The following is a 13226-nucleotide window of genomic DNA, read 5'->3' as shown; positions in this document are numbered from 1 at the left end:
CTATGACGTGCAGGATGATAAATGTGTGAAAAGTTTACGAGTGATAGCTGAGTTTAGGAGTTAGAAGTTGCAAAATGCAAAAATGGCAAATTACAAAAGTTATGTATGCTTCTGTAGATACACACTTGAATAGAACAGACAGACAGTAGAAGACAAATATAATCCATATGAACCCATCAGTCCCATGAACAGAAAATAACAGACATAATCAATATTGACCCTTCAATATACACTCACCTAAAGGATTATTAGGAACACCTTACTAATACTGTGTTTGACCCCCTTTCGCCATCAGAACTGCCTTAATTCTACGTGGCATTGATTCAACAAGGTGCTGAAAGCATTCTTTAGAAATGTTGGCCCATATTGATAGGATAGATTCTTGCAGTTGATGGAGATTTGTGGGATGCACATCCAGGGCACGAAGCTCCCGTTCCACCACATCCCAAAGATGCTTTATTGGGTTGAGATCTGGTGAATGTGGGGGCCATTTTAGTACAGTGAACTCATTGTCATGTTCAAGAAACCAATTTGAAATGATTCGACCTTTGTGACATGGTGCATTATCCTGCTGGAAGTAGCCATCAGAGGATGGGTACATGGTGGTCATAAAGGGATGGACATGGTCAGAAACAATGCTCAGGTAGGCCGTGGCATTTAAACGATGCCCAATTGGCACTAAGGGGCCTAAAGTGTGCCAAGAAAACACCCCCCACACCATTACACCACCACCACCAGCCTGCACAGTGGTAACAAGGCATGATGGATCCATGTTCTCATTCTGTTTACGCCAAATTCTGACTCTACCATCTGAATGTCTCAACAGAAATTGAGACTCATCAGACCAGGCAACATTTTTCCAGTCTTCAACTGTCCAATTTTGGTGAGCTTGTGCAAATTGTAGCCTCTTTTTCCTATTTGTAGTGGAGATGAGTGGTACCCGGTGGGGTCTTCTGCTGTTGTAGCCCATCCGCCTTAAGGTTGTACGTGTTGTGGCTTCACAAATGCTTTGCTGCATACCTCGGTTGTAACGAGTGGTTATTTCAGTCAAAGTTGCTCTTCTATCAGCTTGAATCAGTCGGCCCATTCTCCTCTGACCTCTAGCATCAACAAGGCATTTTCGTCCACAGGACTGCCGCATACTGGATGTTTTTCCCTTTTCACACCATTCTTTGTAAACCCTAGAAATGGTTGTGCGTGAAAATCCCAGTAACTGAGCAGATTGTGAAATACTCAGACCGGCCCGTCTGGCACCAACAACCATGCCACGCTCAAAATTGCTTAAATCACCTTTCTTTCCCATTCAGACATTGAGTTTGGAGTTCAGGAGATTGTCTTGACCAGGACCACACCCCTAAATGCATTGAAGCAACTGCCATGTGATTGGTTGATTAGATAATTGCATTAATGAGAAATTGAACAGGTGTTCCTAATAATCCTTTAGGTGAGTGTACATACATATACACTCACCTAAAGGATTATTAGGAACACCTGTTCAATTTCTCATTAATGCAATTTTCTAACCAACCAATCACATGGCAGTTGCTTCAATGCATTTAGGGGTGTGGTCCTGGTCAAGACAATCTCCTGAACTCCAAACTCAATGTCTGAATGGGAAAGAAAGGTGATTTAAGCAATTTTGAGCGTGGCATGGTTGTTGGTGCCAGACGGGCCGGTCTGAGTATTTCACAATCTGCTCAGTTACTGGGATTTTCACGCACAACCATTTCTAGGGTTTACAAAGAATGGTGTGAAAAGGGAAAAACATCCAGTATGCGGCAGTCCTGTGGGCGAAAATGCCTTGTTGATGCTAGAGGTCAGAGGAGAATGGGCCGACTGATTCAAGCTGATAGAAGAGCAACTTTGACTGAAATAACCACTCGTTACAACCGAGGTCTGCAGCAAAGCATTTGTGAAGCCACAACACGTACAACCTTGAGGCGGATGGGCTACAACAGCAGAAGACCCCACCGGTTACCACTCATCTCCACTACAAATAGGAAAAAGAGGCTACAATTTGCACAGGCTCACCAAAATTGGACAGTTGAAGACTGGAAAAATGTTGCCTGGTCTGATGAGTCTCGATTTCTGTTGAGACATTCAGATGGTAGAGTCAGAATTTGGCGTAAACAGAATGAGAACATGGATCCATCATGCCTTGTTACCACTGTGCAGGCTGGTGGTGGTGGTGTAATGGTGTGGGGGATGTTTTCTTGGCACACTTCAGGCCCCTTAGTGCCAACTGGGCATCGTTTAAATGCCACGGCCTACCTGAGCATTGTTTCTGACCATGTCCATGCCTTTATGACCACCATGTACCCATCCTCTGATGGCTACTTCCAGCAGGATAATGCACCATGTCACAAAGGTCGAATCATTTCAAATTGGTTTCTTGAACATGACAATGAGTTCACTGTACTAAACTGGCCCCCACAGTCACCAGATCTCAACCCAATAGAGCATCTTTGGGATGTGGTGGAACGGGAGCTTCGTGCCCTGGATGTGCATCCCACAAATCTCCATCAACTGCAAGATGCTATCCTATCAATATGGGCCAACATTTGTAAAGAATGCTTTCAGCACCTTGTTGAATCAATGCCACGTAGAATTAAGGCAGTTCTGAAGGCGAAAGGGGGTCAAACACAGTATTAGTATGGTGTTCCTAATAATGCTTTAGCTGAGTGTATATACTTCGTCGTGTATACATCCCTCCAATTTGGTTGATTCAGGCCTTAGTTATGTGAGCACAACAAAGTATTCCAGCATGCAACACTGAATGGAATTTTACATCCACCATCATTTGCTGAGTTTTTATTGTTAAAAGTTGCCTTTATCATAGCATTGAATTGAAAAAATACCATACACCTTACTTATTCATCATTAGCAACACGTAAAAATGCATAAATACATAATTAGGAACTGAGCCAACTCCCCTTTTATTAATTATGTTTGATCAGCATATTGGCTCACAAAAATTTCCAGTTCTGCAAATGCTTTAACTTTGTGGTGTTGCTGTAATATTCATGTATTTTGTACACTTGGGGAAAATAATTTAGCATGAAAGGAGCATATTCAATGGAGATAGTGCTGAGCTGAGACTATTGCCAAACCATCACGATCACTAGAAAAGTGTGATCATTGAGATTACTTTGCTTACTTTGGTAATTTTAGCACAATTCGCCAACTTTTTCTCTTTTCAAGATTCCTCACTGAAAGCTTCTCGTGAGACTATTATCTATTATACTACTGTCAATGTATCCGATGACAGTGCCAAAATATCTGAACTGGTTCATTTACAATGGTTTGCATATTACATTTTTATGGCAGCAGCAGATTGAAATAAGCAAAAAGCTTATTTCAATTTCCCAAACATAGACTGGGAAAGCCCAGTTGGGACCACAGAAGCAGAAACAGAAATGGTTGAGATGGTAAATGACTGCTTTCTAACTCAATTTTTCAGGGAACCAACCAGGGCGCATGCATTGACTTGATCTTTTCAAATGACCAAGATAGAGTCAGAGGGACACTAGTTAGAGAACCAATGGCAAATTGTGATCACAATATGGTTAGCTTTGAGGCATTCTTTCAAAAAACAAGGACCAAGTATAAAACAATGGCACTTAGAAGAGGTAGACTGGAGCATATTGGATACAGAGTCAGTTGAAAATGGATGGGTATATTTTAAGAATATACTACTTGAGGTTTTGTACCAAAACTTAGCAAATTGAGGACCAAAAAACATTGGCCAAAATGGTTTAATAGAAAAAATATCAAGAGAAAGAAAATGTTGTATAGCGCATACAAAAAGGACAGAGACAAAACAAAATACAAAGAATATGTTGAGCTGCAAAGAGATCTTAAGAAAGGGATCAGGAAAGCAAAGAGGGAAATAGAAAGAAACATAGCTCTTGGAGCTAAAACTAATGCAATGAGATTTTTTCAAATGGCAAGAGGTCAGTAAAGGAGGAAATGAAACAGATAAAGGGCAAAAATTGAAGTATCTTGGAAAACGAACAAGATGTGGCAAATGTTCTAAATGGGTATTTCACAGAGGTTTTTACAAAAGAAAAAACAGATAACATGCTACTAAAGGGACTAGCAGAATTAAAATAAACAAATCACCTGGGCCAGATGGTATATTTCCAACAGTACTTAAAGAAATTAGGGAAATTATTTATAGGCCACTAACTCAAATATTCCAAATGACAGTTAGAACAGGGGATGTGGCAACTGACTGGAAGACAGCAAATGTCAAACCAATCCACAAGAAAGGGGACAAAACTGAGCCAGGAAATTACAGACCAGTCAGTCTCACCTGCATCACCTGTAAAATGTTGGAAAAAATTATGAGACCGAAAATAGAGGAGCATCTTAATGAAAACCATACTCTTGGAGATAGTCAACATGGGTTTAGACGAGGCAGATCATGTCTTACTAATTTATTAGAATTTTTTGAACATGCAACTGCAGCTGTAGATCATGTGAAAGCATATGATATGATATACTTAGATTTTCAGAAAGCTTTTAATAAGGTTCCACACCAAAGACTGATCCTCAAATTGGATCTGTAGGCATTCAGGGTAATGTAAGTAGATGGATTATGAACTGGTTGATGTATAGGAAACAGAGGGTGTCAATTAGAGGAGTTGCTGGAGTGAGGTTGTTAGTGGAGTTCCACAGGGGTCAGTACTAGGGCCTTTGCTGTTTCTAATCTATATTAATGATCTGGACTCTGGGATAGTTTGCAAACTTGTCAATTTTGCAGATGATACTAAAATAGGTGGCTCAGCAGATACAATCTCGGCAGCACAGGCTATTCAAAGGGATAATATTCAGTTGTGGGCCGACACCTGGCAGATGAAATTCAATGTGGACAAGTGCAAGGTATTGCATGCAGGTAACAAAAATGTCCACTATAATTACACTATGGGAGGAATAGAACTAGATTAAGTATCGCATGAGAAAGACCTAGGAGTCTATGTGGACTCCTCACTTTCTCCATCCAACCAATGTGGGGAAGCAATGAAAAAGGCAAAAAGAAAGTTAGGGTATATTGTCAAAAGTGTAGAATTTAAAACAAGGGCAGTAATGTTCAGACTGTACAATGCACTAGTTAGAGCTCATCTGGATACTGTGTGCTTTTCTGGGCTCCACACTTCAAGAAAGATATCGCTGCTCTAGAGGCAGTTCAGAGGAGAGCAATCAGACTTATTCCAGGTCTGAAGGGAATGTCCTACTGAGAGACTGAGGAACTGAACCTTTTCACCCTGGAACAGAGGAGACTACGTGGGGACTTGATCCAAGTCTTCAAAATCATGAAAGGCATCGACCACATCAAACCAGAGGAGCTTTTCCAGATCAGCAGGGACACACAGACCCGGGGACACAAATGGAAATTGGGTTTCAAGGCATTCAAAACAGAAAACAGGAGACATTTCTTCACACAGAGAGTCTCACAATCTGGAACAAAGCTGAAAATTTGGGAACATTTAAAAATAGACTGGATAGGATCCTTGGATCACTTAGTTATTAATGGACACCAAACGAGCACGATGGGTCGAATGCCCTCCTCTCGTTGGTAAACTTTCTTATGTTCTTATGTTCAAATAATACAATGCAGTCAGGAGCCTTGAATTGTCGTGTGAACTGCAATCATCAGAACAGGTGATTTAAAGCATCACATCCTGTTTTTGCTCAAGGTGATACATAGGGTTAATTTGGGGGCAGACATATGTCTACTTTTCTCTTTGCTGTTACTGTATGCTTTCTGACAGAAAAATACACACTCTTCCAAAGTATAGGCTTTGCTTGTATGTCTGCATTTTTGGTACTTGTTTTATATATGTTTTTTTAAACCTGATGTGTCAGACAACAATATACATGCGTACAATCAGCACAGTCTATCTGACAAAAACAATTAATGGAGTTTAATAGAGATACAATGAAAAATATTTTTGTTGTGAAGTACAATAGTAGTATAGTACAACAGTCAACAGGTGTGAGGCAGAAGCAGATTGTATGAATAGGTCAGTGCTAGAAGGTAGGGACAAGAAAATGCCCTTGATCTGTCTGTGAGCGGGAATGGGGAGCACACAGCAAGCATTAGAGCCACATGAGAGATGAGAAGCCAGGAGAATACGAAGTAAACTTGCAGTAGTCCAGTCTACAAAGAAAGTGGGGGAAATAGCAGGTTCTCTTGATGTTGTTCAGTGACAAATAGCAAAAGCACGCCAAGCCAGAGATGTAGTGAACGTAAGACGGGATTATCAAACCGGTGGAGTCAAGGGAAAAAGTGACAGAGACAGAGGTCAGAGAAGGGGGAGGAGGAACAATGAATGAAGAGGAGATAAGATTGGGTGTAGAGAAAAATGTCGTGAGAGACATCTTGTACTGAAAGAAAGAGATGAAGAAAGATATGATATGAATCAGACATGGCCAGTGCATACAATTTGCAAAGTTACAAAAAGAGAGGAGAGAAGAGCAGAATCTATTAGTTGACTTTGTCAAAGGTAGCTGAATGATTTCGAAGAACTATAATAGAGGAGAAAAAGGCAATCCGAGACTAGAGAGTTAAAGCATGCTTTTGTGCAGTGTACGGGATGAAAGCCACACTGGAGAGGGTTGAATAGAGTGTTCAGTGATGAATGTGGAGAGCTGGCAGTGAACTGCCAGGGGCAATAGTTCTGTGGAGACGAGGCTACTGGAGAATAGAGTTGATACTGACCTTCTTGAAGTCAGAAGGGAGGCAGTCAGAGAGCAGGGAAGTGCTCAGGAGACAGGCAATGAAAACGAAGCAGAGCAGGAACAATAGTCTGGATGGGATGGGATGCAAGGCACAGGTCAAAAGCTGATGATCCTGGGAGCAAGGAACAGAGGTCAAAGTCAGACAGGGTAGTGAGGCTGGAATAGAAATTGTGAAATAGCAGGCAGCCAGGGAGGAGAGTGGGAGTGTGTGAGGGGAGCTGGAAAGTGAGTGAGTGATGTGGGGGAGGGGTTGTTGGTTGAAGTTCGGTCACTATAGCAGGTTAGGAAGTGAGAAGACAGAGAAATTCAAGTTGTGAGATGTGTGTGTGGGGGGGTATTGCAGGCTGTTGAGAGAATGAGTCAATGGGGAAAATGGAAAGCTGAGGGAGAGAAAGACTGAAAATAGTTGTGGAAAGTGGCAGAGGAGGTGTGGGGGGTGGAGAGAAGTGGAGGCATAGCTAATTTGTTTTGCTTTCATTTTCATTTTAGAAAATGAGTCTAAGATATGTGGTGCTGATAATATTTTGTTTAATATGAATGAACGGAAAAATAAAGGAGGCACAGAGATCCAATTCATAACCTTGCTAAGGAAAATGGCACTAGTGCATTAGAGATTCTGGTGTTCTCTATGTGGTGTTCAGTCAGAATGCTTTATGACTTTGGAGCCATTGTTTTAAGATCTTACCTGAAAGACTTTGTCGAGCTGACTGCAATTAAGAAATCTAGCATTGCACAGGCCTCTGAAGCATTGTAGAGTGCAGCTCTTGCATCCTGATCTACTCTGCTTCAGCCCTGAAGGAGAGACTGCCTTGCCGGGAATAGTTAGTTGGCATGGCAAATAATCTAATTGTATGCTGTGACCGCAGATCACGCAGCACAGAATAGAAAGTAAGAGCAGTAAGAAACTAAAGGACTTAGCAGAAGTCAAAGCAGAAGATGTTCACTACGGCTTCAAGACACATTTCTGAAGGAAGTTGAGCTCAACCTGATACATGAGCAAAAGAATCAATTTAAACCCAACAATCAGGCTTGTGCTTCCTGAAGTGTCCTAATGAATGAGTTTATTGTTCAGCTAAAGAGCAAATGTGTGTGTTAAGGCAGCTTGTGTTGCTCAAATGCAGGGTATTTGAATAGTCATTGAAGTCTACCAGTTCAATGGCTTATTGTTTGAATACTATGATCTGGGGAAGAACAAGGAAATGGGACAATAAAGGGTGCCGTGCTCTAAGCAGGTGGAATCAAAGCAACAGACTGGAAAATAACAATATCACATTTTGTTTCCATTTGATATGTAATCTTTTGACAGCAGGTGAGCTTTAATGTCAGATGTATGGAAATACATACTTTCAGTCATGTTATTTTTGAAGTATCTTATTCCAGAACTGAATTTTCTCACCGCATTTTTTAAAGTAATTTTAAAAGATGGAAAGTGGCTGTGCAATGAAAGAGTATATATACTAATCAAAATGTTGTTTAAGATTTGTTTGACAAAGTGTATCAGTTAAAAAAATCTATTTAACTTTTTATTTTATATAAAAAAAAACATGTTCATCAGCCAACTAGATTGTTTTCACATAACCTTGTATAAACAGAGGAAAAACATGTTCTACTAAAAGGGCTTTTAGATTTCACATACGTATGTGAGAAAGATTTGTAGATAATTAGGCCTAAGTGTTTTTGTTGCTCTTTTTTTTTAATGTCTCATTTTTAGATATTTCAAACCATACTTTGTGACATTTTAGCCGAATGTCAGCACTACAAAGAGTAAAGACAATAGCAGTACAGGTAACAGCGGTTTCTGGAAATCCCCCACCTACTCTTCTGAGTCTAAAAATTGATTCTTCTGATAGAGGGAGGGTGGGCAGCTCGTTCACATGTGATATTTTTGTCTTTGAGCAGACATTCTATAAATGAAATACGAAAAATAACAAAATGAAGCACTTCAGTAAAGATATGGAAGGGAAACTGCAAGTCACTTAGGACAGAAAAACTGTGGGAAGAAGTGGAAATAGCACCACATGTCTGTAAAGACCAAGAACTGCAAGAACTATTTTTTTTCTCTTTTTCAAATGCAAAGATGCCTGTATTTGTTTGACATGTCTGAGCATTTTTGTAGTAAAGAGTAAGCAGTTGTATTGTTTCAAAATGTGTTTCATTGGGGAACAAATGCAGAAATGTAAATATAATATACCAGTGTGTGCTTTACAGTAAACATGCTCTGCAGTAGTCAGATTATAGAGAAGTTAACACAGCATGATGAATGTTTTTTTCATTTTTCATTTTCAAGTTTCTTTTTAAGAAGAGTACTGATGTCGTGAGTCAGCATTGGATGGGTTCTTCTACTTTTCCTGTCTTACCTGGCCTGGGTTTTCATCGTCTGTGATGATTCCCTCTCAGCTTTATACCTGTTTGCTTTACGTGGTCTTACTCTTCAAAGTCAGTAAAAAAGTGCTTTTGACACGGTGACTGGGTGAGGGGAAACAAAAATCTAATTACAAGGTGATTTTTTGTATTATTATTCTAATGGTATAACATGCAAACAGAATGTAAAGTAGCTACTGGCTTTGTGAATACAAAGTGCGTGGCTGATAAGAGCTGATAAGCCTTTTTGTAACCTTTGACCTGTACACACCATTGCTTTTAGTGGTATTTTCCATGTGATATCCAGTTCTCTAAACAATGTGTTCAATTGTACATGCCATTAAGAAGCATTAACACAGAACATCTGGTTAAAAGGAGAAAAAATAAAAAGGAAGTGCTTTTACGCAGTACGTTGATCTCGTTACAGTAATTTTCTCAGTTTCTCTCAGTGCATAGAGATTGTGTGGAGGCTTGAGCTTATCAACCGGGAAGCAGTTGGCTAGTGATTAAACTTTGCAAGCTAAACACAAGCACTAGCAGTCTGTGGGAGTGTGGCCCTGCTGCGCACGACTTTTCCTGTGCACCTGAACTAGCTAATCCCAGGGCTGGTAACATTTGGAAGGAAGCGTTGCTGACATTCAAGCAAAACCCACTTCTCTCTCAGCATACTTTAAATCTGTGGAGGAAAAACACTGGACACATTTGAGTCCTGTAGGGTGTATGGATATCCCCCTAGTCTGTCTTCTGGTATCGTTGGAGAAGAAAGGGAGAAGATGAAAATGGCCTGTCCTTGCTGGTGTTTCCATAATAAGAGCTCCCCCACAGCACAGGTAGAGTACCTGTAGATTTTATAGTCTAAAGGAGGTGTGGTTGAATGTTAGTATACTATTTGGGAGGGTTTTATTTGATACAAGTATCATAAAACTTTACAACACAAAGTACTTTTTGTTAATGCTTTTAAACTGTTTTCTAGGTGAGTATTACTACTGCATTTTTAATATCTAAAATCTAATTTGATGTGGTTGCTGAGGTGTGGTTTTAACAACGCCCAGGATCTTTGAGAATTGTACTTGCTTTGTTTAGTAATGCATTTTATGTTATAGTCTTTTTTTTTTCTTCTCAAAATGAATACTAGTCATTTTTAATTAGCTCCCCCGGGATTTAGTGGAAAATAATTTCGGAAGGTGTAATTGGTAGCACGTGTATTCTTAATTTTTTTTTGGTCTGTGTACTCTTCGCACACATTTTGTACGCTTTATTTAGAAAGGGCAGTGAGGATCTATGGAGTCTTTTTGTTAAACCATTAAAGTTAATTGAAACTATGTTTGTCATTAGATGGCCAGGCAGCTTTTCAGAACATCGCAAAGGTACCACAAATGTTGCAATACTTATGGTTTAGAAGACAGGAAAGAAGATTGTGTATTTTTCTGTTTCACTTTTTTCCAGAGACAAAATTGAGTAGATTTTAAAAGGATCAGCTATTTGGGATTGACATGAAGTTCCTTTCCAAGATGTTATTAAGGGAACATTACAGTGTTATTATGTCTGGTTTCTCCACCTATATTTATGTAACTGAAAGGCTACTCTCTGAATTACCATCACCAGATATGTGCTGTTGTGTTTGGTTTGTGTATTTCTTTGCATTTCAATTTTTAAGATCCTACTAGGATAGGATAGCCTTCCTAAAACAATTCACATCCTTCTTCATAAACCAGATAGCCTTTTTAATTTACTTTTGCATCAGTCCTAGTGTTTGGGTTTTGCTTTTGCTTTATCAATGTGATGGCAGTCTTTTTTAGACTCACTGTTTGCCAGAAACCCACTTGCCTTTTGCTCACCGTGATTGTGCTAAACAACTGCTCTAATGATGATTGAAACCAATTTTGTGTCCACTGCATTTGCACTAGATTATTATTTAATCTTTAAAGCTTCTTGTGAACACCTCAGGGGGTAAAGGTAAGAGCTCTTTTCATAGCTGATTATTTCTAATATTTGAAATTCAGAAATAGCTTTTCTCCAAATGCTTTGTCAATACAGACAATAGTGAGATTTTACTTTATTTTATATTGCTCAGTAAAAGTGTCAATTTATTGCATAAGATTTGCATTATATAATCCTTTCCTGGCTCAAGATACTGAACCGTTAGAATACTTCAAAAGCACACTGAATTGGCTTAATACTTTCAGGCACTGCTGAATGTATATAACAATTAAGGGCAAGGAAGAAAGAAATCCCAGTTCAGGATTGTGTAGTATTGAGCATTGCTCTTGTGACTGACGGAAAGCCGACTCCCAGACTGTGCTTAGTCTACAGTCATGCTCCAATGTCACAGTGATGTAAGCATGGAATTATGCAACTGCTGGGATGATCGTCTACTTCTGTCTCAACCTGTTATTTTGGGATCAAAGGGGTTGGAATGACAGCAGATCGCAAAGGAGGGGGTAGGGGAGCCCGTTAGCCTGAAACAATGTCCAATCAGGACACTCGTTTAATTTTCTGCTGACACCAAAAATGATAGGTAAGTAACGGCTGCATTATTGTGCTGTAAGTTATTGTGTGGTCCCGTTAGGTTCCTTAAGCTTCCATTTGAAAGCACTTTTGACAGCATAGGTTGTAGCGGAATACTTTTATTTAGGGCTTTTATTTTGACCTCAATCAGCTGGAAAGTTTCTCTGTTGTGAATTGAGTAGTGCGAATTTAGAACGTGTATCAACTAAAATGAAACCATACATGTAAATATTTACATTTATGTACACATGTATATATCATATTTGGAAGGCTTGAGTACATTCCTTTTTAAGTATCTTGCTTACTTAACTAAAAAGGGCTTCTGTCTACTTTAGAGCATCCTCTCGTGAGCAATATGTTTTCTGATGCTGAGCCTTTATGTTTAATGGGTCACTGTAACCCTCTGAGCAAACTGAATGCATCAGAAGCAATCCAGATCTAAATCAATGTATACAGGCAAGCTTTAGGAGGAACCTCTTTTTTTTTAAGATGGACTTCATATGTAGCTGAATCAGGATCATTTTTAAGGGATGGAGTGGCAGATAACACAGCATGGTTTGTGTACATTTCTGCTGGGTGGCGTTTTAATGTGGCTGCGTGTGTGCCTGTGTATGTGTGTGTAAATGCACGCCTAAGCCGATTGCCATGTGAATAGTACTCATGTTAATTTAAGTAGCCACAATAAGTGATTCTCCCCCGCTAGCTATCTGACTCATGTGCTGCAGACGAGAGGTGTGACTGTCTTGCTCACAGCAGCGGCAGCGGCAGCAGCGGCAGCAGACGCAGCAGCAAAGACAGGGCTTATTACAACCCCGGCACAAGCAACTCACATGCTGTTGTTATTCAAGGAGGAAGGAAAGAGGATATACGAAGTAGAGCAGATAAAAAAAAATAAAAAAATGAAAGCCAGCAGTACTCTTCTTTGCATTACCGGTGCCTGAGAACAGCAGCTGCTGGTGTACCCTGACTGTCTCTTTTCAGGACTGCGCTGGAGTAAGTATTCCCGAGCTTTTGTGTGCTGTTTTGTGTGAAGCTCCTCCTCTCGTATTTGGAAGTCAAGCCGGCCTCAAGTGGAGCATGGGCCCTGTGCAACACCTGCGAGAGTGCTGGGCAAAATAATCAATAAGGCAGCAGCATGAGTGAGATGCACCATTTACCACTGCTAAGTGATAGAAAAGCAGGGGCTTTCAAGGCTGTAGAGACAGGCTCGGCATTACAGAAAAGACAGAAGAAACACTGCTCATGTTGAAGGGCAAGAAATAACTGATACAATGAGGAGGGCTCTTACACTTTTGAAAGGGAGGTGTTTGGAAGGAGTATAGATCAGAAGTTTCTTTTAACTTCTGTATTTGAAAAGCACATGCCGGCAGAAGATTATAATCCGTCTGCCTCCAGACTATTATTTCTCTCTCTCTTTCTGTCTTTTCTTGTGATGGTGGAGCTTTGATCCTGTGCTAGAATGTGGTCTCTTGAGGTTCATTACTTGTAAGCTAGAACAAAGTGCTATTAAAAGATGCAAAACTCAGGGATAGTTTTCAAAAGGATGATTTAACTTAATTGTGGTAATGATAGTGATAATCAGACGACAACATACCTTCAGCAAATCCAGCAGA

The 13226-nt window shown here is 40.0% G+C and overlaps 1 protein-coding gene across 7 annotated transcripts in view; it reads left to right on the top strand.

Annotated features, from left to right (window-relative positions):
* The window catches only part of inpp4b (inositol polyphosphate-4-phosphatase type II B), a 451889-nt gene that overhangs the window by 282034 nt on the left and 156629 nt on the right, over nt 1–13226 (top strand). Inside the window, exon 1 of one of the 7 annotated variants that reach the window (XM_066718400.1) lies at nt 9639–9935. The exons of the other annotated variants lie outside the window; for them this stretch is intronic. Within the exon in view, the coding sequence (XP_066574497.1) occupies nt 9879–9935 (57 nt within the window). The 5' untranslated portion in view covers nt 9639–9878. Of the gene's footprint in view, nt 1–9638; nt 9936–13226 lie in introns of those variants that run through there. 7 annotated transcript variants of the gene reach the window in all.

Source organism: Amia ocellicauda, chromosome 12, assembly GCF_036373705.1.
Source record: "Amia ocellicauda isolate fAmiCal2 chromosome 12, fAmiCal2.hap1, whole genome shotgun sequence".
NCBI lineage: Eukaryota > Metazoa > Chordata > Actinopteri > Amiiformes > Amiidae > Amia > Amia ocellicauda.
This window is presented reverse-complemented; position numbering and strand designations above follow the sequence as displayed.